The 27,622-nt window shown below is 44.3% G+C and overlaps 1 protein-coding gene across 2 annotated transcripts; it reads right to left on the bottom strand.

Moving 5' to 3' along the window:
* Nucleotides 1–960: 960 nt before the first annotated feature.
* HECA (hdc homolog, cell cycle regulator) lies at nt 961–26,978 on the bottom strand. Of its 2 annotated transcripts, XR_012673008.1 has the most exons (5): nt 26,687–26,978; nt 11,391–12,431; nt 8,129–8,283; nt 4,283–5,384; nt 961–1,206 (listed from the first exon to the last, which is right to left on the bottom strand). XR_012673008.1 is itself a non-coding variant. In XM_075145978.1 (4 exons), the coding sequence occupies exons 1-4, from the start codon at nt 26,919–26,921 to the stop codon at nt 5,220–5,222; spliced, it is 1,596 nt and encodes a 531-aa protein (XP_075002079.1). In that variant the 5' UTR covers nt 26,922–26,978; the 3' UTR covers nt 961–5,219. The 2 variants fall into 2 exon arrangements, 1 of the variants encoding a protein (XP_075002079.1); XM_075145978.1 differs by having other exon boundaries at nt 961–5,384.
* Between the last annotated feature and the right edge of the window lie 644 nt (nt 26,979–27,622).

Here is a 27,622-nt window from a genome sequence, read left to right as displayed (position 1 = left end):
GTTCACTTGCGATTACTTGATGGTAGCTTATTTACATTTCCACCTCATAAACATATCTTCATATTTGAAGAGGCAGCTATCCAGAGTGCTTTCCACAATTAACACAACACACAGTTTTTCAGCTTGAAGGTTATTCTAGCCAGCCACAGTATCTGCTTCCAAAATTAAACCTGAACAGCTACGGCTGGCTGTTTAAAGAGTGTTTCCAATCTCCAGATCACACCTCATCTCTCTTGAGCCATGGCCCTCCTTCCCCCGTGGCAGTATTTGCTTTACCTTTAGTAAGTCTGGATTGCCTTGATCATTTACATGCTTCCTGAACTTCTCTGTGGTAATACGCAAAGGCTGAAAAATCATGCTGTAAGCATATGGAGCAATGTTTGCTAAAACCCGTGATTAGATGATTAGTCAGACTGCTGAAAACCTTATGCAGGAAGCAAGGACTTGAGGCTCCCTCCCCTGCAACAGGGTTTCAGAGGTGAAGCGTTCAGTCGTAACATGGGAAACCCTTTTGCCTATGCTACCGTATTGCATCCTCCCCTACAGAAGCCCTTCTGATATTTCTTAGGCACCAGAGGGCATATTTCCATTAACAGACTCAGCCAGAAGTGAAGGATTCAGCACTCCGTCCTCTATTCATCCCCACTGGCAACGGCCGGCGCAGCACCCGGGCGTTCCCAAAACGGCTCCCGCAGGACACGCTACGCTGCAGGAGGAGCATTTCCAATGTCAACAAAGTGAACAGGACTTCTCTTTTGCAAGGGGACACGTCACACCCCACACCCCCTTTTAGTATAGCAGTCTTCAAAATGACTACATCAAAGCTTTGTTTTAACTGACACTGAAAACCTGTTTTCACTGTGCCCTTTAATACTTAAGGTGACTAGAGTAAGTCTCTCTATAAAGAGCAGGTGTAAGACACGAGTCAAGAGAAGAAGGGGGAAAGAAGAACCCACACCATTAGCTGTCTGGTATTTATTACTTTTTAATACAGAGAAGTCACAACAAAATATTCTCTAACAACACACGCAAATGATATCATAACCAATTATTTTAATTTCATCCACATTCATTTGCTATGTACATATTCTTCCATCTGCAAAAGTGCAATCCAAGAATGTCTCAACAAGAAACCTTTATGGACAAGTATATTTTTGAGGGGTTTTCTCACCAGTGGCCTTAAACAATATGTTTGTCCTCGGTTACCTGGCACAGCAAAATGAAGAGTACATGGGGAAAAAAAAAGAAGAAAGAAAAAAATTGGGTTAGATGCCTCCCTTGTAGGTATATTCCCTATTTTCCCAACTAAATTCATTATGAATACACTGCTTGCTACTGGAGATGTTAATGCAAATAGGCTATAGGATAGTCTATGGGCTGGCTATAGAAGACTGTAGTTTTCATGACCCCGCAGCATTAGACAGCACAAGAAGTTCAGGCTGATCACCTTGGTAGATATCAAATTACACATCAGCATGTAGAAGATGTCCATTGTATTAGTTTTGGTTATCAAAATTTACTTTTAAACATCCTACTGATGGATTAATTCATTTTTACACATCCAAAATACGAAGTCTATCTAAATGCAAGCCTCTCCTAAAGCAGAGTAAACTACTGGAAAGAAAAGCATTTGCACATGCAACTCCTATTACTATCACAAGGAGTATCGTGCACTTAAGAAGAATAGAATGAATCTCCAAATCCAGAGGACTGTATTCTCATTTACAAAACATATTTCAGGCACAATTTAATCTGACCACAGGCCAGATTTAAAAGAACACACAGCATCAGAAAAATAAAAGGTAATGAAGAGTAAACTTTAGCCAAACAAGCAAAGCAAGCAGCTCCCTAGCTAGGGAAATCATTTCCCTTTTGACACATTTAAAATCTCATGACTACTTCCAGTGCTCATCAAGACGGACAGCAAACCAACTGCGGTTTAGTTTAACCTCTGAAGTAGCCATTAGGTCCCAAAGAAGTTACCTCCGCCTTTGTACTTACGCAAAGCCCAGCTGAAACTCTCCTGGCCAAAGGCTGGGCCTGACCGCTTGACTGGAATCTGATGCATGTTACAAAAAATACCGCATTTTGCAGTAAGCCAAGACCAGTTTTCAGTACCAGCAAGAAGCAGGGAAAGCATTCTCTACAAATTAGGGACAATTTACTTTGGAGTGAAAGTTCAGAGGAATCTTTCTGTAGCTCAGCTGGTTTCCATTGAGGATCATTTTTACAGTGCTACATGTGCTGCTAGCCTCCAGTTGAGAGATGTGTTTTGCAAGAAAATAGGCATTTCCTCAAGCAGTAGATAAGACTCACTTAACAGCAGAATTAAAAGGAAAAGCTGATGGAGAACTAAACTGTTTTCTTGGATAGATTTGTACATAACTCCTTGTCACTGTTAAGACTTTAAATATGCTTTCCCCTTCCCATTTTCTCAGCCTGCGGCATTCTTGGTTTTGACTTGAATATACTGTACAACCTTTCATATGCTTGTGTTTGTAATGCTGGCCAAATTCCCTTTTTCCGTGTCTACTCATTCTCGATTGTCATACATACATGTCTGGAGAGGCATCTAAGTACTTAAAGAACAGAATTATAAATTAAGCTACTTTAAGGAAAACAAACGAACAAGTATTTAGAAGGACTCCAGATCCCACTTCTCCTCTACCATGTGCATTGTACAGTGACACCTCCCCTCGCTGAATGCATGAAAAAGTGGGTACACAACACCATGTAGCCTATGTGGGAATCAACAATCAAGCCTAGACTCATGGCGTGAGTGACTAGCACTCAAGACCAAACACTACAGGTACAGATGTATCCTTTAATTTTTCTCATTACAGGAGCTTAGTCTTTGCTGTGTGATTTCAGGCCGCTGGAACAGTCTAGACGTTGTCTATCCGGTCTGGTTCTGCCAGGCAACGCAACGCCAAACCTTGTTAGCCACCCTAACTCCATCAGGTTGCTCAACGCACCATCAAAGCTGAAGGGCCCACCCTCCCTGAGGAGTTAATTCAAATTATAACTTGATTGTTCTCCGTCTACACTGCACAGCTAACCAGGTTTTATCTGCTAGACACCTTCTTCCAGCCCAGGTATGCCCGGACCAGCTCCTGCTCCTATGGGCAGTGGTTACAGTGCTGGTCCCACTGCAACTGGGCTCGGTGTTATTTGGTTTGTGGTAGCCACAGCAGGACAGTGTTAGAAGTCCCCCGAAGTCCTTCCCATAATTCTCCTTAAAAAGGAAACACGTTTTCCCAAAGCTGTCACAAACAGGGAACAACTGTACAAAACCCCAAGGACGTCCTCAAGACCCAAAACCAAGCACAGGGGCGAGGAAAGGAGGGGAGCACCAGTGATGAAGGCTACCACAGCCTGCTAACATCGTTGTTCCGACCAGCAGCAGATCACCAGTGTAGCTGTACGAGGTAGACAGTCCAGATGTGAAAACCATTACTGTGAGCTGGCTGGCTTCTAAGGACATTACCACTCAAGTTAGCAGTAAGTGATCTGTGCCAGCATAAGCCCTCTGTGCAGCTCGAGTATTACTAGAAGGGTGGCTAATGCTAAAAGGAGCTAATGCTGCAGTGAAGACAGCCAGGAAATAAAACTGTGAACTTTTTATGCACAAAGAAACATGGATATTCAGTTCGACTTTTATGTGCACATTAATTTCTTAACTTAGCAGAAAGCGTAATCCTCAGTCCAGCATATAAAACACTTTCTTGGCTTCTGACTTTTTTGTTTTCTTTCCCAGGGTGGCAGAGTATCAGGGACATTTTCAAGGTCATGATTTCAACAGATATACTCTTTAAAAAGATTCTAATTTGGGAAAACCAAACAACTTCAGAAGAAACAAAAAATAATCCCACATCATAAACAGAAACAAAACCCACACCTCCTGAGTGGACGAACACTCCATAAATACATTATGGAGAAAAGCAAAAAAAAAAACAACAACCCTCCCCTAAATCTCAATTGGCTTGAGAAACCAAGCAAAAGATTAATGACCTATTTTAAAAATTTTATTTAAGGAAGGGAGAAATGGGAACCAAGAAACAACAACTGCAGAGTCTACAGGGCCAAGGCCTCTCATACAAATTCACTGCCCAATGCATAGTCTATTATGTACAGCACAGAGGCATGTAGAAAGTAAATACACTAAGTTTGCTTTCTTAAAAAGTCTCCAAGTTTTTAGATCCCGGACTTTATGCAATTTTGAAAGACAAAGGTGCAGCAATTAATTGTTTTAAAAAGCAATGCCACGTTTCATACTCAGTACCTCTCAGCTCTTTCAGGTCTGACGGCCCAGATCCCACTGCATGGTCCTCCTTCCACACCAGTCACACCAGTCCGCAGCAGGCAGCAAAGCCTCAGCCCCAGCAGACACATACAAACACATCCCCATTCAGCTCAGCCTGTTCCTTCCCTAAAACGCCTGTGAAGAAACACCTTTAAATAAAGCATTTTAAGATCTCCAGCTTGTTTTGGTATGAACAGATGACCCGGCTGGGCACATGACAGCCCCGGTGGAAGCAGCACTATTGCCGTATGGTCCGTCAGTGAGGGCAACGCACATCAAACGCACACGGCAGGAAGACACTATGCCAAAAAAAATAATTCATTTCAAGATTGCATTTTCTGGCATACATTTACATTCACTTGTCACAATACCTTAGCCTACCCCATCTCGGGAAATCTGAAAGAAAGCCTGCTGAGGCGACCGGCAGCGCGGGACCAGCTCCTGCGCCCCTGGGAACCCATGCAAAAGGCTGAATGAATTCAACAGTAACAGGACGGTTTCTTTCCAAGGATTTCCCACTTCCACCAAGCTGGAGGGACAACAACCCTACACAATTACCCTCTTTCCAACCAGACATATTTCTCTGTCCTGTACATCTCCCCACACCCTTCCTATAAACTGTATTACAATTATACAAAAAAAAAAAACCAAATAATTTTTAGCTGAACTTTACCCCACACTCGGGATATATTCAAAGGCCATTAAATTGGCTTGCCTCCAACCTTCACAGAGATCTCGTCAGGAGGATTCTGGTTTTAACAACATGTATATATACATATTAATATGTACACAGACAAAGAAGCTGCTCTTTCAGTTAGAAAAGAAATTAAATTTCATCACAGAATGAATCCTATAAAAAGATATGTAATAAAGTTGAAATACCCATAAAATAGCTATTACTAAAGCAAAGCTTTCGTCAATAAGCCTCCAAAACTTTAAATGAAGAAAATGGCTTCACGAAGTGGTAGTCTAGATTTCCACAGTGAGGACACTGCTGGACGTTGCTGTATTCAGAGAAATACTGCATGCCAATCCGTACATCTATTACTGGCTTCCCACAGTGCTTACAGTTCAGTCGAGCCTGTAAAAAACAAAGAAACAAACAAACAAACCCTTTTGAAATAACCAAACTCGCCTCCGCTTCTCGCCTCTGCAAACGAGAGCATCGCCCGCCGCCCCCTGCCCTGCCCTGCCCTTCCCGGCAGGAGGGGGGGGTAAGGCAGGGAACTGGCAGTGATGGGATCTGCTGGTAAGGACATTCCTCACCTGGACTGGTAACTTGCAGCCATACACAATGTTTTTCACATGAAATACCACCACCAAATTCTGGAGAGTAAGCTACCTCCCACTCCGACTGACAGGAGGTAGAGAATTTCAGTTTATATACATTCACGATTGTTGCGTGTTGATTAATCTCTGAACCAATTCCTCAATCCCCAGCACAAGAAGTGCTGTCTCACTAAATCATTAATGAAGCCCCGAAGCGAAGAGAGAAATTTTACATTTGTACCATGCAATTCAACTGTTTAGGCTGACGTTTGAACATGATCTGTCTATGAAATATATCAGCATTTTAATCTCTTGGCTTAACAAATGTATAACTCGATCTCCTTTATCAGCATGGCATGGTATTGTATCACTTTAGGTATCTATTTAAACATTTATAATACATATCAGGTTATACAAACTAAACATCACTTCAAGCACACAAACCGTTCTACAAAATCCAACTGAGAAAGGACCAACATTAACAGGGTGGATAAGAGAAATAATTAAAGGTCAAGGGTGAGAACAGACAGAGCTATTAATGTTCAGCAATAACAAAAAAAAGTAAGTCTTCAGAAGAAATCTAGCTGAGAAATCCAGCCCATTTGAGGTAAGGGAAGCAACAGGCGGTGTGAAAGCTCAGCAGGCTGTTTGAAACACTCAAGAGAAGCAGAAGAGATTTGAGACCATAAAGGAGTTCAAGAGTAAAGGTGGCAAATGAGCAGCGAGGGCCTGAGCTGTATCACAGCTCAACCTCGCAGCCCAATACGCTAATGAAAGCTTCAGCTCTTCACTGAAAAGAACAAAAAATTATTTTCTATGGCAATCTTGATTTAAGGAATTTTCCCGGGATGAGGAAAGGAAGAAATTACTAAAGTACTATTATTGTTGAGACAAGACTCAAAAAGAAACAAGCCATCAGCTCCACAGCCATCTGCTCTGCTTGAAAAGCAGAAATTCTAAGAAATACAATCTAGTAGGGCATGGATTTGTACGATTTTCTTAACCAAAGTGTTGTTTTCCCCCTTGCTACTGTCCAGCGCATCAGCTAGCTGTTAGTAACCTGCCAGTGGCTGCAGTTCATTATCCTACATGCACATTTGTGATGTATAATTAAATATTTTGAAATAAGGTATGAAATTATTCAAAATAGAAATTAGCAAGGCAATTTGGAATTAAATCATATACCATATTTAAATGTCATTCCTCTGCATGCACAGAATCATCTGTAACAATCACGGTGAAACAATAATGCGTATTATCTGGCAATCACAGTCACTGCAGCTAATGATTTCATAGTCAGTTCTATTACTTACCATGTACTGTCACACTGTCCATTAATCATATAATTAAGGCTCTTGTATAATAAGACCTTAATTCTTGTCTTGTACATTCAACAGAAGCAATTCAGATTTAAATTTGCTGGCTTTTACAGAGCTATCAAGTCAGCATCAGTGTTTTATCTTTAAAAGTCCCTATTTTAAAAAAAAAAGTTACAGTTTCAAGAAGCACTACATTTGGAGGTAATATCTCTGTCTTTAGTTACAATTGTTATCCATGTCATTTTATCCAGTAGCAGCAACACCACTTGTCTTTTGACCAACACAAATGGCATTTTGCATATTGACAAAACTGTATTTCAGATTGCTCTTAAGCACGCACAATACCACGCAGAGATCGTACTTGGAATGAATGCATCTTTGCGAGGCTCCTGTTCTCGCCCAGTACCACCACCTGCGTGTCCAAAGGCAACAGCCCATTCCTGAGCATCCCGAGCGGGCCACTGAGCCGATCCCAGACAAATGGCGCCCAGTGCTTTTCCCATGCACTACCTGCACAAGAAAAGTGCTCTGCCCATCGTGTGGGCAATTCTCTGACCACCCTGCTGCCTCAAATTCTCTCGGATGCTGACCACCCTGCTGCCTCAGGCACGTGTCTGCTCTGGAGTAACCCCAGGCCTTGGATCTTTCTCACCCAAGGTACAGATCAGGTGAGCATTTCATGAAAACTAAGCTGCTTCAGGCTGTGGCGGAGTACCATCATCAGAGTCAGTCGCAGCAAAGATTAAGGAGAGCTGCGTAATCTCCAAGCACAAAGACCCTTTAGACCTTTCTGTTCCCTTGGCTTTTTTGCTACCATTATCTTACGATAAAACACAATTCAAGCAACTAAAAGAAACCTGAATACATGGAACATCTGCTAAAAATGTGCAATTGTTATTAAAATACTACTGGAATTATATCTGATGCCAAACATACTTGTGAGTGATCATCCTAAGCATCAGATTTACTTGCGAATGCATTTAAAGGGGCTTTATTTAAAAACGTAAGTATTAACCACTGACCACTGCAATGGCTTTTGTCTAGCTATAGGCCTTTGTGCCTCGTAAGTTAAGACAAAGGGACAGGGACTCGGTCAGCTTTCTTGTATTGCACTCATAGGTACAGGCTGGAAAAGAAGGATGGAAGAAGGGAAGGGAGAAGAGAAACACAAACCTTGGCTTTACTTATCATCAGTTGGAAATTCACCTTCTGAGTCTTATTTACGTACGGTACTAACCTGACAACAGGGAGATGCTGCCAGAATATCGTAGGTATACATAGTTCCCAGCTGATGCCAGCTTCCATCCCATCGGGACTTGCACTTAATGCAGATAATTTTGTGAACCCCTTCTAAGCAGTCTACACAAACAGCATAGAGGTGCATAAGCCTTCCTGTGGACAGGAAACACACTTCTTAAGGAGACTAGAACAGAAGATTAAAACAGACATTTCCTGCAACGTGTTATCTGCCCTGTCGTGATACAAATCACACCGTATTAAAATCTTCTTTCTTTTTTAAAAAAGGGTGAATGATAAAATAAAAAATGTTTCTCTATGGGAAATACATAGGGCTTTGCATCCATGGATGCAAAACTCAGGAATTAGTCACCACCCTGCCCACCCTCCCTTCCTCCATTTGCTGGTAGACCTTAGCAAAATATTTTATAAAAGGAGTTGCTGAAGATCCATGAACAGATGCCAGGTTAAGCTATATGATCAGCTGCAGTGTTTCCAAAACCAGGATTGTGCCCTAGCTTCATCCCCACGTGACAGATGAAGTGGAGAAGTGCTGAAGTTCATTAGCAAGCTGGGTACAGATTCATTTAACAACTTGCCAAAATCTTCCAGCAAAGAGGGAACTAAGGACCTAATATTCCTCGTGGAAAAAAGCAACAGCCAGAAGAGCAATTTTCTTTCACGTACTTTTTCCTGACCGTTCATTAACAGTAAGTATATTTTAAAACATTCTATATTACACATACACAGACTTTAACATGCCATTCAGAACTACGAATCTATCGAGCTCTATTGTGACCTTAGGCTCTGTATGCACAATGCCTTTCAAAACCTGAGTTGCATTGACTTCCATAAAAATCAAGTGGTTGAGACTTGGAAATGAAATATTTTCTCTACATAAATGTAGAGAACTCACCAACGCAAAATCCAAGATGCAAATTTCACATAAAACAAAAAGCCCTACACAAATTACAAAGATCTGGCATCTAGATTATGCCCAATTCGTAGTGATTGAATTCATTTGTAGTTTAATAGTTGGCTATTAGAAGTGGACTGACACAGAGTACTAATTCTGTAATATACCATATTTTGCACTGCTATATAACACAAAGCTAAGAAGTAGTGCAGTTACAGATCAGCTACAAAACAGAACTGCATATAATGCGTGTTTATTTTGGATTGCAATTTGTGGTCTTTAGCATCAAAGTACGGAACACATCACAACCTGTAATTTAATGAACACACACATCTTGTACTTCTAGATAAAAGGGAATAAAATATTAACAATTTATGATTAGTCCATACCAGACACTTTCAAAATTAATGGTTTGGTTTTTAACTTGTTTTGGTTTTTAAGCCAACTATTTTAGAAAAATGAGAAGAAAAACCAGATTCTTCTTAAAATACATATACAAAATAAACTTGTTAGTATGAGCTGGGAAAAATTGAGTTATCCCACATTGGCGTGTTCGGCTCCAGAAAATGTGATGTGATGAGACTAAAATGCAGATATAATAAACTCTGTTCCTAAAGTGAACACTCAAGATTGGAGACATTCAAATAATTCCACGCATAGAAGTTTTGTGTTGTGCAGGAAGATAAAATAATTTTCCCCATCTGAAGTTCTGCACTGTTCCTGCATATTAAAATACTGCATTCCCCCACCGCTTAATTTTCAGGATCCTTATTATATAGGAAATGAGGCACCTGATATCTTAAACATGCCTGAAATAAAAGAAGTGATTTTCTGTACTGAAGGGAAAATAACACCTTGGAACAGCACCTTGCAAGCTTAATTTCATTTCAAAGCATACTTCTGATAATAAACCATTTTATCCAGGACAAGGAAGTAATTTTAACAATTAATTATCCACGGCGTCTTGTCTGAGCAAGTTTTTCAGATGTATCGTCCAACGGGTAAGAAGCAATTAACTAAAAAAAATCATTCCACAGAGTTTCATTCTTAGTGGCAAACGTTAACAAGTGATGAGTTTCACTATTACTAAACTAGGTATTAGTACTGATAAAATCAGAAGCACATTGTGCATGCCTCCCCACCAAAGCAAATAAGCATTGTTATCTCATATATGTATATTCTGTTTATCCAGGAGCTTTTTTAGCTTATATATTTGCCTATCACTTTTTCTCCTTACAGTACATTAGGCAAGACAGAAACAATAATGTTAGCATGAATACAGTTCAGTGACTTAGTGATTTAAGGAAAGAAAAAAAAAAACACAAAGTTGTTGAGCAAAGGAATGTTACATAACATGTATTATGACCGTGCATGGGATATAACAAATTTTATTGAAAGGAGAGAAATTTAAGTGTTAAAATACCTTGTTAATGCTTTCCCAACACACTTTTCAATATATAATTCTGTGCTTTTGAACACCAAACTAGGAATACTTTCTGACTTATTTTAGCCACGCTAGCTGCCAGCAGGCTGCAGGACAGGCGTGTTTTGCCATGTACCACCCCGATCACTTAGTTTGGGACACGGCTTTCAGGAAGAGCTGAAGCTCATCCTCGCCCACATCTGTTTGTTTCTCTAGGATGAGAAAAGTAAGAGATGCCTTGGTCTCAGATCAGAGCTGGGACATGATCAGGATGCAGTCCAAACAGGCGGGAGGTTGGAAAGAAGTCTAAATCCCCCACTACACCCTTGCTGCTTCAACCCACCATATTAAAAGCTTACTTTTACTACGTCCAACCTCTTCAGGTCGGTGTTAACATAGGCCAGACTATAGTCCTTTCCACATTAAAAAAAAAAATAGTTTGCTATAAAACAAAACTGATATTCTCTAGTCTGAAAGCAGATGAGAGGCATCTCATCCCACCGGTGGTACAAATATAACCTTCACCCATGCTGCAGCACAGCATGCTTACATTTAGAAGATTGTTTAAAAGGCTGATGTATATATTCGAGTAAAGCTCACAACAGATATATCAGCACGCACACGCTGCAGAACAGAGTGGCTGGAAAACCTTCCCATGGTCTACCTAGCAACCGGATGAGAAATCTCTTAGTTGTAAACCCAAACACAAGGCAGAGATCTTTCTACACGGCATTTGCTCCTTGTAATTCCTTCCTAAGCATATCAATCTGATCCACGTGATAATTTGGACGTGACTTCAGGCTTTACAGAACTGCTTAAAAATGCAGAATCGGGATGAAAATCTAAAATGGGGGGGGGGGACAGGGCACAAAAGGCAGTTCCATCATTTAATGAAGCCTAGCATGACTGACAGACAACCTGTACCTTGAAGGTGACAGGGAACATCATATTCAATCTCATCGTGTCTCGATGGGCTAAGGAACAGGGTCCCGTCCACCAGCGGAAACTGTTCAAACACTGGCAGCGCCCTGTGGCACAGTGCACAGTTTACAACGTTCCTGTGGCTGGCACTAAGAGCAGCAAGGATAAACTTCCGAAGGTCCTCCCCTTGGCCCACCTGGGCATCGTCTTCCATCCGCACATGGAAAGTATTCAATTTATGCCTGGGGATGTGAGTAAGCAGCTCAGACAGATCGAGCCTTCTCAAAAACTGCACAGGGGCATCGAAGTGTCCTGATCTATGTGCTTGCAAGCCAGCTGCCCCGTAATCAAAATGTGCGTTCCTGAACATGCCCCCGCCGGCCATGTTCTTCTTATGGGGCTCCAGGTGAATGGCGTTCTTCAAAAACTCCCCTAAGTATCGCGAGGAACGAGGGCCGCTGAAATGCGTGGGGGCAAGAATAGAGTAGCCGGTGGGAGGGGACTGGCCGGGAGACACACAAGGCGAACGAACGGCGTAGCTGCCGCCCATGACGCCCTTCTCCTGGGAGTTCTGCCTGTCCATCGAGTGCCTTCGCTGGAGGTCATGACTCAAGCCCTTCTGTGGCTTGTTGGCCGGCCTGCCTTTTTTGGCCTCTTCCGCCGACTCTGCCATCGACCTTCCTGTGCTCTTCTCCAACACTGATTTTTTCTTCTTATCATCCTGCATTCGCTTCACCTGGTACCAGTCAGTGTCCTTCTTTAAATGACCCTGCCCACACCGACAGGAGCAAAAGCGAAAAGCCAGGTCATATCCCTTCTTTGTCCACATGTTTTGGCGACACTGCTTTTCGTTCCAGCTCCTGGCTCTGCCAATGCAATTGAACTGGACGAGAATGCTGCTTTCCCACTCGTAGAAGCACTGAAGGTGCATCCAGGTGCTGTACGGACAATGCTCGTTGTTGCATATAACCTTCTGGTAGTCATCCTTCTCCAGGTCCACCGGCCTTCCAAAGCTACAGATCAGCGGAGTAGCGCAAGGGGCTTCTGTGGAAGATAAAACAGATACATTAACAACTTAACGGCCCACTTCCTGCAATACTTCTTCAAACGTCGTGCCAAATACGCACACGAGCTCCTATTCATGATCCGAATTATCGAAGGGCCCCACAAGCACTAGCTCTGGGTCAGGGCAAAAAGCAGTCTTTGCCAAAAAAGTTACGGAAATGAAGGAATAAGGAAACAAAATGACATTACAGTTTGTTTAATATTCAAAGCCAAAGCACCTCAGAAGCATTAGCCCTCCTCAAGGGTTTGCGGATACCGTTGCAAAGGCTTTAAGAAGTAAAGAGAGAGCTTTGTGGATGTTTCTGGAGAGTTGCTTTGAAGCCTGAGAGGCAACGTGGTGAGAACACACAGAGATGCTTGTTTGAAAAACAAGTAGGCAATACAGCCTGGCGTTGCGATCACAGGGAGAGGCAGGAATTGATCTTTTCTTTAGGACTGAGCAAGAGACAACAGCTAGGGAGAGAAGGAGGAAGCAGAGGACTTTGAAAAGCGAGACTAACAGCTTATGTTCCTAGTGCAGAAAGGAGGGCCTTCATTACATTGCTTAGGCAAATACAGACTACACCACTATCACTGACCTACTGGATAGCTAATTTTCACAAACCGAATAGTTCTGCAACACGGACAGGTTAAAAAACCAAATGCCATGTGGTCTTTTATCAGCCAAGTAGCAGCCTTTGCTATATCCTTGAGCAAAGAACAGTTTATTTCAATTCTCTCCCTGCAACAGTATCAGCTTCCACACAAAAATGTTCTACAAATAATGTTCATTTATGGACCAATGACATTTTCCCCTCCCTCCCCAAAGTACCACAGACTACAAACTACTCCCATTTCTGGCTGCTCAGTTGCAGCTGGGAGGCACAGAAAGGACAGGAAATTTTCAGTTGGAATTTCTACTGGATCTTAAGAGTTTCTAATTATGAAGTTTTTAGATACTTAGTCAAGTATTACAAATATTTCTCCTCTGTATTTCTGACTTCCTACTTCCTCCACTTCACCAAAAAATACTGCTCCAACAGGGCTGGCAGGCTGCCTTTTAAACTCTGTATTGCTGCATTCAAATACTAGCAGGCTTCTTCAGGATCTTCCGTGGTCAAGTGCTGTCTCACCTCCTGCGAAACAGAGCAAAGGGCTCCCTGCAGTTCCCCAGTCTCAGCCAGAGCCCCAGGACTTGCAAAAGAGGTACACTGAGCCTCGTGGAGAGAGGCTGCCACGATCCAGGTTTTTTTTCCTTAGAACTTCAAATTTCTATCTGATAAGCAGGGAAAAAACCATCACTTGGTTGCATTGCTTTTAATCCCATTCTTGTCACTGCTAGCACAAACAATACAACATAATTTGCAGTGGGATGATAGGTTTTACGCCGCTATGTTCACATTTATTCAGACTTTCAGTAATAGACACACTACCCATCATCATCTGTCCTACAGCAGCAATACACAAACCAGATGCTTTACAACAACAGATCTTTGCCATACTAGTGGTTTTGCCCCTGCCCAACAAGTTGTTGTTAAAAGGCTATAAACAAACAAACAAAATCTTCAAGGTTACCTTCAGTAAATTCAAGATTACTATAGCTCTTAAGACTTATTTACCCAGAAGAGATGGGCACAAAGAATTTTCCCGAGCCATTCCCCAGAAGATGCCACATCCTTCACCTCATTTGTCTGTCTCCGTTTCTAACGCCAGAAGCAGCACAGTTGCAAGGAGAATTTTCTGCAAAACCTTTCCTTCAGGGACTAGACTATAAATTGCAACCAAGGCACATTCCTGAAAATGTTCTCTTAAAGCAAAAAAAAAAAAAATATTATTTCATTTCAAAATATGGACTTGTTCAGTCATTAAAGACAAATTACCGAATTGGAGAGAACAGAGGTAAGAGAGGCATTCCCTCAGGACTCTTTGGAAGTTCCGTCTATACATGTGACACACATATTCTTACTAGTCGTCTCAGGTCTCTGAAAAGCCCACTAAGAACATGCAGGTTTTGAGATGCCTTTGAGAAGCATGAATTTTATTGGCTACCAATGACTCATTCTTCTCCACGTTTTTTACTGTGTATTATTGAGTATAACGTCGCTGGCCAAGAGCAAAAGTGAATGATAACTTATCTGCTCCGAAAGAAAATCTGTCAGTTTACCAGTTCAGAGAGTTCTCCCACCCATTCTCCCAGACTTTGATTCAAGTCATACTATGCCGCATCAAGCATCTCTGGAAAGTTTTTCTTTGTTGTCAGTCATTCTTTCATTATATTTAGGGTCTGAAGACATAGTTTGCAATTATAGCATCCTTAAGAAATTTACCTCAGAGAAGCCAGTTAAACCGAAACCATTAAATGCAAATCATCAGAAGACAGATGTGCAGCAAGATACCAGAGGTACCAATATGAACAGTTCTCACTTACCCATTTCCTGTATTCATCTATTTTGGTACATGCTCCTTTCCACCATGGCCAGGAGGCAGGAAGAAAGAACATGCCAAAAATCCACTTATGCTCCCCCTGTGTTTCAGAGTGTAAATGTTCTAACAGTCGCAGGTATAATTATAGCTGACAGCCCAGAAAGTTACTATACAGATAAGTCTAGAGATCTCTGCTTTAGAATAAAGACTTCACACTTGTTCATCCATACCGGCATAGTTAACTGACTAAAAAAGAAAAGTGTTTCCTTGGTTAGCCTTTGAACATGTTTTTGGGTTTGGATGCAAAAACATACGATCTCTAGCCCCCTGAGAAGTTTACAGCCTCTTCATTATGTGGACAAAAAATGAAATTAATAAAGTAAGTGGCTGAAATACAGAAAAAAACACCACAGCCCGTGTATTCCACAGAACATGTCCACAACTATTTGATTATGATCATGTACTGGGTGTCTAGAGGCTATTGTAAAGGTGACTTTCAACAGATTTTTTTCCCCTTTTCCCTCGTTGGTCAATGGAAGGACTGTGGAATTGGATCTTCTCCAGCTTCTCCTTGAGAACTTACAGATGCCAGATTACCTGAGGAACTTCCCACACAGCATAACTATGAGCAAGAAAAAGCTTCAAGTTTTGGACAGCAATGTCTTTTTCAACATTTAAGTTAACTAGATGACTACAAAGTTTTCAGACGTTCCCTCTCACCTGATCTTCTATCTATTCAGTGTGAATTGGCTGGTCACACAATCACCATAGCAAAAGCAGGTCTAGAGTCGCTGGAAGAAAGCAACGGAGGGAACAAGAGCCTTCCCCCATGCAAAAGACTCCACTGAACTGTTAAATGGTGGCACTGAGATCGCTTTGGAAAACATCATTGCTAAGAGGAGAAGCTGGTCCCTACTCACCTCTTCTGGGAACTCACCTGACATTTCACTGCCGTCACTGTAGTAGCACAGGACATACTAGAAAACCAACAGGTCTCCCTGCCATGTTGCTGTTGCTCCACAGCAAGGTTAATGCCGTGCGAGTGAAAGCGCCTGCTTTCACTGAGGTTTGTTATTACGAAGTCTGCTGATTTGGAGAAGGCCTTGATAAAACTGCTGCAGTATTTCCACAACAGAAACTGAAGAGCCCAGCATGGCTAGTGAAAGTTATCTCAGTAGAAAGTTCTACCACTTCTGTTGTATCCCCGTATTTAAGAAAGCAGAAAACTCCACTACCTGAAAAGCATATAGAAACCTCAAGCCAATATTTGGTTCTGCCCAATATTTCAAATTCCAGCAGGTCTATCTGTACAAAACAAACTGCAGGACTGAACATCCCTTGCAAACTTCTCTCCATTCATGTCTCCTGCCAAACATAATCATGCCACATGTTCCTACATAAAGAATAAATGAGAAACAGAAAACAAAGCCATTTTTTGTGCAACTTTCCCAGTTCACAGCAACAGATATGCCTTAGGAGCAAAAGACACAGCATTCAGACCACTTGCTATGGGAGCCACATTAGCAAATGTGAAGAGCTCTTCCCATGAGTTCACACCCTTGAAAGTGCTCTGGGTTATTTAATCACCATTTTATAAATGAGACAAAGCACTTATTACAGAATTAGAGAAGTTTAAAAATTCTTGTTATCAAGCCCTTCTATTTCCCATTAATTAGAAATGCATTTTGAGATTATTCTTCAAAAAATCAGCGGTAGAATCATCATCTTGCTGTGTTATGACAGCAGTACAACGATTACTGTCAAGAGAGACAATAAAGGGGAGTAAATAGAAATTCACACGGCCCAACTGCCCATCCACACCTGCAGTCCCAAGCTGGTTTGACACCTAAATATAATTTGCTTCCAAGTAGCTATTGCTCAACAGATTTCTGGTTATGAAATTGAACCTCAGGAAAAAAGAAAGATTACCAGGTATCAGAGCAGCATCCATTCTCCCAGCAGATCCTTCTGAAAAAATGTCTAAATGACCATAAAAGTACCTCTATTTTACGCCTCAGTTTCAAGATGGTTTTCACAGCCTAAGAGAACAAAACAAGACAGCGTGCAGTTTTGTGTAGCAGAACAGCTTCGACGTTTAGACACAAGTGCATGGCTGTAACAGACAGGCTACCAAGTTGCAACTACAACTGCACGCTGCTTCTTTCTAGAAGTTATGCTTCCACATAAAAAATAAATGTTTTCTTATATTCCACTGAGGTGATTTCAATCAGCAATTCTGCAAATAGTTGCAAGGGCCAGCACATAAATGTCCTCTAGAACAGAAATAACATACAATAGTCCTAACAAACATACATTTCAGCAAAGATGGCTCCTTGTTTAAACAAGGTTATGTTTTATAACTACCATAAAATTAACTTTTCTTTCAAAAATGAGAACGTGACGGAAGACTGCAAGGAAGCTGTTTGGCATTTTCTCAGTTTTTCCATTCAGGTTTATAAACATCAATAAAAGTCAGGAATAGAAACAGACAGTTGAGATAAATCTCCTTCAACAAAAAAACCCACGTTAACCGTTTTCTACATTTTAATAAAAAAGAGGGTATATGAAGACCACCCTTCCCGTTTTATGACTCAAATAAAAGCAGCAGAACAACGGCTGCCTGAGGAACTTCCCTCTGGTGAAGTAAATGGAGGAGAATGTTGTTTACTTCTATTTACACACCCATCATAAAACCAAAGATGCACCCAGCAAGCCAAATGCAATGACTCCATGGCTTCAGTTTCGTGACTGCTCTTATTTGTTCCAAGTCCTCAATGCGGATGCCTAAAGCAAAATTCGCTCTTCCCCCCCACGTTCCCACATTATCCATTGTGTTAAGCACCAGAGTTTTTTAGTCAGTGGACAGAAACAGATAATTATTTCCTGTACTCGTCAGCGTAGGTTTCAGCTCACCGCACAGACTTGCAATCGCTGGTAAAGCTCAAGGGAGGTGTTAAACATGTGAGGCTGGGAGCAGAGGAGACAGAAGCGCGGCGGGTGTTGGAAGAGGCAGCCCTACTGTCATCTTAAAACAACTGCCAGGCGACAGTAGGTTGTTATGGATCTGGAAAAAGAAATTATCAAAAAAAAGGTAAGGTCTTGGCACTGGATCGGCTGCAAGACACTTACGATGGCTTGCTTTTGGTCTACCGTTACTCCAGCATCTCATCATCTATGCCAAGGACACTTTACTTGCCAGCACATTACTTAGGCCAGAAGGGTACCTGTGGGACACATACTTTGCAAATCAAGCACTTTAACCTCTACCACCGCTTTCCCATGAACAGTGCTCCCTTCACAACCCTACACAGCTAGGAATTGTTCACTCTGCCAGCTTGAACCAGAGCTGAGTCATTTCTGTGGAAGGCTACTCCCTACCAACCATCTGCATGAATCTTCTGAATTTCCTCTGCCATCAGCATAGCTTTATTTTAATTGAAGTCATACAATATTATCGTGCTAATACTGTAATGCAGCTGTAGAAAATAAACCACCACAACAACAACAAAACAGACTGAACACAAAACTTGTATTAATTGTCCAATGTGTTTGCTTTGGTGAACCTTGGAATACAATCTAATATTCAAAAGATTACCAAGATGTGACAAAATGGTATTGTCGTACGCATAACTGGTTAAACAGTACAAACAATACAGCAATACAAAAATGATCAGTCACCTTCCTAAGAGCCTGAATGCAGCAGGAAGAATGCAACGGGAAAAAATGTTTCACAAGTGGATCCAAAAGGCAGGCTTGGATCTTCAGTGCAGCAACAACAACAAGCAACAGCCGACAAACAGTAAGAGAAGTCTTTCAAAACAGCTCGGCTCATGGTTTATATTGATAACACTCACTGATGATGACTGATGTCTCTCCAACACTTCTTAAGCAATCTTTGCAGACCGATCAAGATGAAAGTTTCCAGTCATTCCCTGGGAGGGAGGGGAAAAAACAAGACAGCAGTACCTGGTAAGCCGCCTAAAACACAGGCTTTCTTCTGCGTCAAGACTCCCTCTTACGTTCTTGGAAAGAGAAGCCAACGCCAGCAGTCCATCTTCAGTGAGCAATGGATAGAGAGCTCAGGCCGGCATGACCCCCAGCGCAGACCCACCTGAGTCACCCTTGGAGAACCACTGACTCCAGACAACCCCTCATTGCAATTGGAGTCTGGCCAATAGCTTTCCACATGTAAACACCTACATATTGACACTTACGTGCCAGTCTGGAGCTCAGTCCTATCCCCAAGGACCAAGTAGCTGCAGTCAATATTCACGCTCAGAAGGGACTTAAAGAGAACAAAGCCGTAAGCAGCCTGGCTGTACTTGACATGCTTACCCCATGTGCAAGGTGTCACTAGTTCTATTAGTGAGTAGTCACATGAAGTGATCATCTTCCCCTAGAAAAGATTTCAGGTAATTTGGAGCTGATAAACGCTGGTTCACTTGGAAATTCAGATGACAGGACTCCTGGAGGGCTCAGTAGGTGCTAGAACCGTCTCCATGCACTTCACTTACGCTGACTTCATGCTTGGCCTCTAACGGAGTCTTCACAAAAAAAAAATAAAATGAGAAAGGCCTAGCAACTACACAGCAGTGGGAAGATGCCATGGAAATAATGAAGGCTTAACTCATACCTGCCATGTTAACACCTTCTAACTTATAGCACAGTCAGAGCTACTGCCTGTTCATGAAATCAGCAATCAGCAAGTGATACAAAGTCAGTTATCTGTGGCTCTTACTCAAGCACCCACTCCCAGCTCAGCCATCACCTCACCAAAGTCAGAAAGTCAAGAGTAAAACTGTACAAACTAGGGAGGACAGGCACTTACATTTGTCCACTGGTTTTGCAGTTTGTTTACACCGCCATCTGTGCTCCAAGCTGGACCAACTGCCTACGCCGCTGAAACCCATCATGAGAATTCACACAGTCTTGTAGAAGTCACCATAATCTGTACAGTTATCATCTAGCCAACCTAGCCAACTTCTTTCCATTTAATACCTGTCGTCCAAACACAGAGAACAACTCATTGGGTGGATTTTTCTGGTGACTATCATGGTGAATGCAGAGATTAGTGACTGTCTCAAGACTGGTGGGCATTAACGTGTTTTGAACCTTGGCTGTTGCTTTGTCTGCACGTGAGTCATCCTCACAGAAAAGCATTTTCACCATTAAATTCTCTCACTGTAGCCTTCCAATAGCTTTTAATACCTTGAAATGTTACAGGAAACTAACCCTGGTGCCTCAAGAAACAGACATCCTAATAATTAAAGCAGACGCTAATGCACCGGCCCTAGCAAGTTTTCAGTGGCAAATTCCAACTCATGCTGGGAATAAAGAGATAACTGTGGCAAGCAGTAGATGCCCTAATACCAAGCACAGATGTAAACACCGCAGGCTGGACTTGCTCAGATTCAGAGCCAGCTAGCCACCAGACCCAGGCCAAAAGCACAACAAGGGGAGAGAAAAGGGAGAAAAGGTTGAATCAGTGGTATCAGCATCTCTTTTAGTTTCAAGTCGAGGGATGTTTGTGTCATTGGTCTACCCTTCCCAAGTTTCAATATGACAGACAATGTTTTTATTTCCCATGCTAAAAGCTAAAGAAGCTGGTAGGAAGTCAGCGGGAAATGGGAGATGCAGTCACCCTAGCTGCAGTCCCTAGCATCTCTGCAAGACAGCAGCTCCTGAGCGTGGAGCTGTCGGTTCCAATAGACATCTCCCTCATGATGCTGTGCTGGCTCCCAGCCCTGCCCGTGTGCCGTCTTTGGCATCTGTGCAGAGACCTCAACCGTGCACCACTCCCAAAAAGGGTATCGGTAGCACAGAAGTGGAGACGGGGAGTGCCAGGCACACTCAATAGCCAGGCTCTGATTGAAGCTACCTCCTCTCCCAGCAGGCATTCAAGACAGGAACAACAGCAATATCCCTCTCAGGCCCTGGAAGGAGGGCTGATAGACTCTACCCTTGCAGAAGAGATGGAGAGAAAGAGATAAAGGTTAAAGTGAATGCTCTCAAGATAAATGTCACTGAAGTCTACCAGGAAATGCCAGTGCTCTACTCAAAATCCCGCAAGCTTTCGAAACAGCATTACCCACTCCAGTGACTAGATTACTGCTTCAAGAGGCCTCTTTGAAATTATTTGAATTTCTATCAAAACTGTTTAAAGAAAGCCCATGCCCTACTAATGCTGTTGTGATTTAGACACCTTGAAGATTAGCTAGAGTATTTTACCCTGAGCTGGATGCAAGCTTTACCTCCATTTTTTCCCTCACATACGCTGCAGGAAGAAAAGAAGAGAAGGATGGACGTCTGCCAGTCATCACGGTACTTTAATATCAAAGGATATCTCGATATGCAAGGCTGTAAGCGAGGCTGAAGAACACTTACAAATGTCTCCAAGGACTAGAAAATGGTTTTGTCACTACTTGTTAGATCACTGGGAGGAAGATACGGGATGAGTACAGACAAAGTAAAGCAATCAGTTCAAAAACTGTATTTCCTCATATGAAACCTAACAAACATCAAGCCTAACCCTTACTCATGCAAGCGTTATTTGCTCACTTGAGCAAATGACTAATCACATGAACACAGAATGCTGTCAGGGCACCGATAACCATTCTGATAGCAAATAACTGTTAAAAAAAATTAAAAGGGTGTGTACTTGCTTGCATGAAAGGATAGTATTTATTTCAGTAATACCATAGACATGATTCCATTTGCAAAGATTTGCAGAACATGAATTGCATTTGCTACAAAAGCATGTAATTGCGTAGTTTTAAAAATCCTGAAACAAACATGAAAGTCCTTTCGAACCCGATTTGCACTGATAGAGACAGTGGAATTTGCATTCAATTGATTTCTGCAGTTAGAAGAACTCAATGGAATTAGGAAGCAAAATGGTTTTCCTTTAGAAAATTAATAGGTATTAAATTTTGTAGTCACTGCAACAGAATAGAAACTTAATTTTCCAGGTGGTCTCACCGATATCAATGGGACTCCCTCAAGCTAAGTAATAAGAAGGTGCCACTACTGAACATCGCTAGAATGCCAAACTGGAATTGGATGTTATATTCAGCAGGGAACATCTGACAGCAAATATTAATCCATGCTTAAATATTATAGCAAATCATGTTCTAAAAATACATTTTTAAATTAAATATTGCACTGACAAATTTTCTGGCCCTCTTTAAATATCTCACCTCCAGGATATAATCTTTTTTTTTTGTAAATCTTAATTGTTGGCCAGTCACAGCTTTCAATATGTTAGTCACTGTTGCGCTGACTGATTTTCTTCGTCATACACTTGTCCTACATTAGCGTTTTTCTTTGAAAGTTAATCAAAGTCTTAGAAACTTGTGAAACCCAGGTGAAGAGCGTGCAAAAACCCAGGTAACTACAGAGAGGTTCAGAGCCCAGCCAGCGTGGTGGGCACTGCTGCACAACCCCTCGGCTGCCGTGGCTGGAACTCCACCCCTGGGAAATCATGCTCCAGTGAGACCCACAGCAACCACCTCCACCAGCTCGCCCTCAGCCTTTTTTTCCCTGAAGGACTCTCGTGCCCTGTACAAATCTGACTTCTGGCGACTCCACCTGACAACCCACCAACTCGCCAGCTCTGTCACTTGTGCAGTCAAGGGCTCACCTATGCCAAAGGGGAAAAAAGTATGGTCTTAAAACAGGTGGCCAATATACCGTAAGATGGTGTTTTAGAGACAGCTATGCCATACATTTTTAGTTTAATTTAGCTGGCTATAATGAACCGCATGTTAAAGGGGAAAAGCACAGATAAGGAGAGCCAACTTCTTCTTTTCTCTCATCTTCTCATAGCACCAACACTGGAGAGACCAGAGTGACAAGGACAAGGGGATGAACAGCAAGATGCTAAGATAGTGACCATCAAGAAGAGGAAGAGGACTTGGATCTACTGGACAATGAGACCAACAATAGAAACAAGGCAAAGAAAATGGATGGAAGAAAGAATTTTAGGGTCAGAAACAACTATATGTGGAGACCAGAGTGAGAAGTTTATAGGATAAAGGGATAAAATGGCTGGAGCTGATGGTGTAAAAGCGCCCAGGCTCAGCAAGGCAGAAACAGAGAAGGAATTTGCCTCTCAGAGCCCTCAGATCTGAAGTAAACCCTGTGGATTTTCCTCTTCTGCTGCTCAGGGCAAAGTATCCGCAAAATGTCTTGCCCCCTCACACTCGTTTATGTCTGCAGATGAAGGTAGCCAGCTATTGCCATTGGGAACGCTGGCAATCCACAAGGCTGGAGTCAGTGGGGTAAGTGCGCAATCCCAGGGAGCTGCTGACATAATTTTACATGATGACAGCTCAGATTTTCCAATTTGGTTAAGAAAAGTAACCCAGAAAATTAGCTAGAAAACTAAAAATTTATTAGGAATATCATTCAACCCCTCTGAAGACAGGGAATCTAAGACATGAGGCTTTCTGTGCCATCACATTTCAGTTTCCCTGTGCCCAGCGATACTGTTAAGTTAGTCCGCCCCCCCCACCCATGACCTGTGCTTCATTCAATGCAGAAAATGGACGCACTTTGGTCGAGAAAGATCAATCTATCATATACAGAATACCTGCTTGGTCTGATGGAAGAGATAGGAAGGGAAGGCACAGCTATAGAACCTGAATCTGCCTTGTGGTCATCATCCCAATACCTGCTGAAAAGTTACAGTGCAAGATGGAGAAAAGCCATCACATCTGGTCAGTGGTTATGCTCTCCACCTTCCCGATTCCCACGTGGGAGTCCAGAACCCTTCGATCGCAGTTGGAGCTCTGAACATGCATATGTTAAAATACCACCAAAAAAAGTATAAACAGATGCCCTCCTGGGGCAGGGGAAAATCAGCCTATGTTCCTCAAACACGATGCCAAAAATTGACTGACACTTTAAGGGAAAATTGTGCAGGGATTGAAGCTAAATTTGTCAAAATGTAAAAGGGAACAACATCTTTCCACTGTAAAGGGGTGCTATAACCACAGTTCTCTATTACATGGTAAGAGCTGCACAGAGAAGCCCAGAGGAAATTAAAAATTCTGTTTCATTATGGCACATGGATGGGGGGCAGAAACAATACATGGACCACATAATGAACTGTGAAGACTTAAAAAAAAATCTGAACCACTATCCCTTCCCTGAATGAAGCAGGGTCCTGATGGGACTGTGCAATTAGAATGTCATACTGACATCATGATGCAAAGCCAAGGTTTGCACAGACAATCTTAATTTTGCAATTATTAGATCTGCTGCTTTCATCTCTGCATACTTCTGTCTTGTCATATTAATGAAAGAAAACAGGTTATGTTCTTTTGATCCTCTACTGCTTTTCCAGGGTAAAGAGAGAGCAGGAGAGCGATAATACCAGACCCATGCAAATTCCTCTAGAACAACATACGGTGACGATGCAGGAGAGGAGAGCGAGCCCGGGGACGAGGGACTCAGAGGACCGCCGAGCCTGGGCAGCACAAGTCACAGCATGCAGCTGCACGGTCCAAAAGCAGCACAGCGAAGACCTTCCCTGTACCCAGCATGCTTAATCTGCAACTCAGATAATATACCGTGAATAATCAAGAGCTGACTATGTACAGAACTCTATTAACCTCACAACTCATTGCAGCAGGCTGCGTCCTCCATAAACTGCTCAGTGATCAAGTAACCGTAAGTGCACGGCCTCTTACAAACGTCTTGAGTCTAGTAATGGGATACTTGCCTCCAAGGCCCTGGCTATACCACATAGCTTCATTTCAGATTCATCTGTTTTGAAGACTTGGGGGAATCCATTATCATCATCTAATCTTTTCCTTGCACATGACAGCCGGATTCCCAGCTCTGCAGCATGACAGGAGCAGTTTCTCCTTTCATCTCCTGAACCAAAACTGTTGAAAGCTTTGGACTTATCAGTGAGAATACAATTCACGAAACTTCCAGCTCAGGATTATCTGATGGGCAGTAGCCGATGTAAAATAAAGCTAGCAACCACATCTATTCCTCCAGCCTTTATGATTATCTGAAATGAAAGATATGACTAGACACAATGATCCTGTCAAGGCAAAGATCAGATGCGCTGACCAGGCACTTACAGCAAATGCCGACGCCAATGTTGTACCTCTGTTGTGAGGGGAAAAAAAAGCGGGGAGGAGGGGGATTTGACAAAAGAGTCAAGGATGTTTCTGACCACTGAAGTCATATGGAAGCAGGGAGAGAGAGAATAACGGAGCATCTCAGGTTAGCTCTCGGAAAGGCAGCCTCACCTTCTGAGGAAGCTGGCCAGCACGGAGGAAGGATACGTAAGGTACCAGCGACACACAGTCTTACAGCTGAAGAAGAACAACAACCTGTCCAGCTAGCAAGCTGTACCGCTACCAGTGTTGACTGGCACCACCTTCAGTGGCATCTCCACAAGGAACACTTCATTATTCCCACGCACAACAGCCACACCAGAAACGCACCTCTGCTTTTACTTGTGCTTGAGCGAAAAAATTTGGAAACACTGTTTCTCCTCGCCTCAAAAACTACAAGCCACCAGTGTCATGTAGGAGACACCACCTGCAAAGCGGATGTCACGCATGTTACATCACCGGACTGAAGTAATTATAAAAATGCTGCAGAAATTCTCTAACTCCTGCTAATCTTTCTTTTTTTTTTTTCCTTGTTCAGTCACTTAGAACAAATAGTCAAAAAAAAAAAAGGAAATTCTAAGCATTCTCCATGATTCTCTGTAAGTAATACTCTTATAAAAGCAGTCTGGCAAAGACCTTTTGAGCTAAAGTGATTTGCAATTAATTGCTAATATTTCTAAGGAAAAGTTTCCATTAAATAATACACGGGAATCAGACATCTTGAAAACCTAAGTAAGATTCTTGGAACTACCTTTGGCTAACAGCAGGCAGGCAAAACAACCGCCACAAAGTATAAAACCAGTCATAGCTACCCTCCCACTTTTTCCAAAGCATGGAGAGTAAAAAGCTGAAGTCCAACTTGGGAGGGGAAAAAAGTCAAGAGCCTGCGCTGCAGTTTGTAAATCTAGCAGCAGACCTAAGATGTGGGGTTTTTTTGGCTTAGCAAAAAGTGTAATAAAATCCTAGTCTACCTTTAGTTTTAGCCTGAAATATCATTTTGCAGCAAGACTATCTCCAAACATGGGTAGCAATGCAAGTTTCTGCAGGAAAACACCTTACCAAAATTGCTCTGAATCAAAAACCAACCCACCAACCAAAGGCAGCATAAAATGGTTGATGAAAAGTGAATGTGTTACCCTGACAAACCCAACTGCTGTAAAACGACAAATAAAACGGACCGAAAAGTAGGACTCCATTTTTAATTGTGCTGAAATAAAGTCGGGATTTTTCAACTAAGCACAGAGTGAGCCGAGACGCGGCGGGAGCCGGCGGGCGCTGCTGCTCCCGCCCGCCGCCGGGGATGCGCTCTGCCCCCGGATCGCGCTCCCGGGCGGGCGCCCCCCCCCCCCGCCTGCCCGCAGCTACGGCAGCCGCTTTCAGCACCGCCGCCGCGGAGGCCCCCGCCCTCCGGCGGGTCACCGGGCGGGGACACCCCGGCGAGCAGCCCCCCCGCCCCGCCGCGCATTTCGGGGAGATGCCGGCAGCAGCAGCGGCCGCGCAGGGCCCCGGGCGGCGCCCGCCCGCCCCCTCCTCCCCCGGCCCCGCCGCCGCCCGCAGGCACCCGCCGGCACATCCCCGCTGGCCGGGCGCTCCCCCGCCCCGCCGGGCCCCCCCGCACCGCCCACACGCCCCCAGCCGCCGCCTGCGCCACCGCGGGCCGCGGGAGGCCGCGGGGCCCGGCCGCCGCCCGCCGCTCACCGCTCTTGACGTCTCCGGGCGCCGCGCCGCCCGCGGCCGCCGCGCCGCCCGCTCCGCCGCCCGCACCGCCGCCGCTGCCGCCCGCCGCCGCCGCTCCGGCTCCGCCGCCAGCCGCCGGGCCGCCGCCCGCCGCCGCCCCGGCTCCGCCGCCCGCCGCCGCCCCGTTCTCCTGCTCGTCGCCGCTGCTGTTGGCGCGCTTGTTCTTCTTGCCCTTGCCGCCCTTCTGGTTCGGCATCGCGGGCCCGGCCGCCGCCGCGGCGGGGCGGGCGGCGGCGGCTGCGGAAGGCGCCGCCGCCGCTACCTCCGGCTCATGGCGGGGCCGCGGCCGCCGCGCTGCGCTGCGCTGCGCCGCGCCCGAGGTGGGCGGCGGGGCCCGGGGGGCCGGGACGGGGAGGGCGAAAGGCGTGTCCCGCTCGGCCGGCCGCCGCCGCCGCCGCCGCCCCGCTTCCTCCCGGAGCAGGCGCGGGCGCTGGCGGCAGACGGGAAGCGGAGCGCGCTGGGGGGGGGCTGGGGCTGAGCCAGGCGGGGGGAGCGGGAGGGGCTTATCGGGAGAGGGAAAGCCCCGCTCCCGCCGGTGGCACGGGGGCGGGAGGGCGGCAGCGCCTCACGGGAGGGGGCACACCGCGCCCCGCCGCCGGCAGCCGGAGCGGGATCCGGAGCCGGCCCCCCCGCGGCCGGGCCGAGGCGGGCGGCCGCGCCGGGAAGCTGCTGCCGTGGGCCGTACCGCGCCCCGGGGGTCGGGCGGCGGGCGGCGGGGTTGGGGGGGGCGGGCGAGCGGGGCAGGCGGGCGGCAGCTCGGGGCCCGGCGGGTGCCGGGGGTCTCCGTGCGCGCTTCTCGCCGGAGGCCCGGCCCCGGCCCGTGCGGTCAGGGCTGGGCTCCCGCCTCGGCGTCCCAAGCTGTGCGAATGTCCGAACAGCGGGGAACAGCTGGAAAAC

This window comes from Calonectris borealis, chromosome 3, assembly GCF_964195595.1.
Source record: "Calonectris borealis chromosome 3, bCalBor7.hap1.2, whole genome shotgun sequence".
Classification (NCBI taxonomy): domain Eukaryota; kingdom Metazoa; phylum Chordata; class Aves; order Procellariiformes; family Procellariidae; genus Calonectris; species Calonectris borealis.
Note: the sequence above shows the minus strand (reverse complement) of the source record. Positions and strands in the feature narration are given on the sequence as shown.

Coding starts and splice junctions, on each gene's coding strand:
- HECA (XM_075145978.1), bottom strand. CDS start 26,921: ATGCCGAACCAGAAGGGCGGCAAGGGCAAGAAGAACAAGCGCGCCAAC. Junction 8,284..11,390: donor TGTTCCCTGTCACCTTCAAG/GTACAGGTTGTC, acceptor TCCTGTCCACAG/GAAGGCTTATGCACCTCTAT. Junction 5,385..8,128: donor CAGCATCTCCCTGTTGTCAG/GTTAGTACCGTA, acceptor TGTTTTTTACAG/GCTCGACTGAACTGTAAGCA.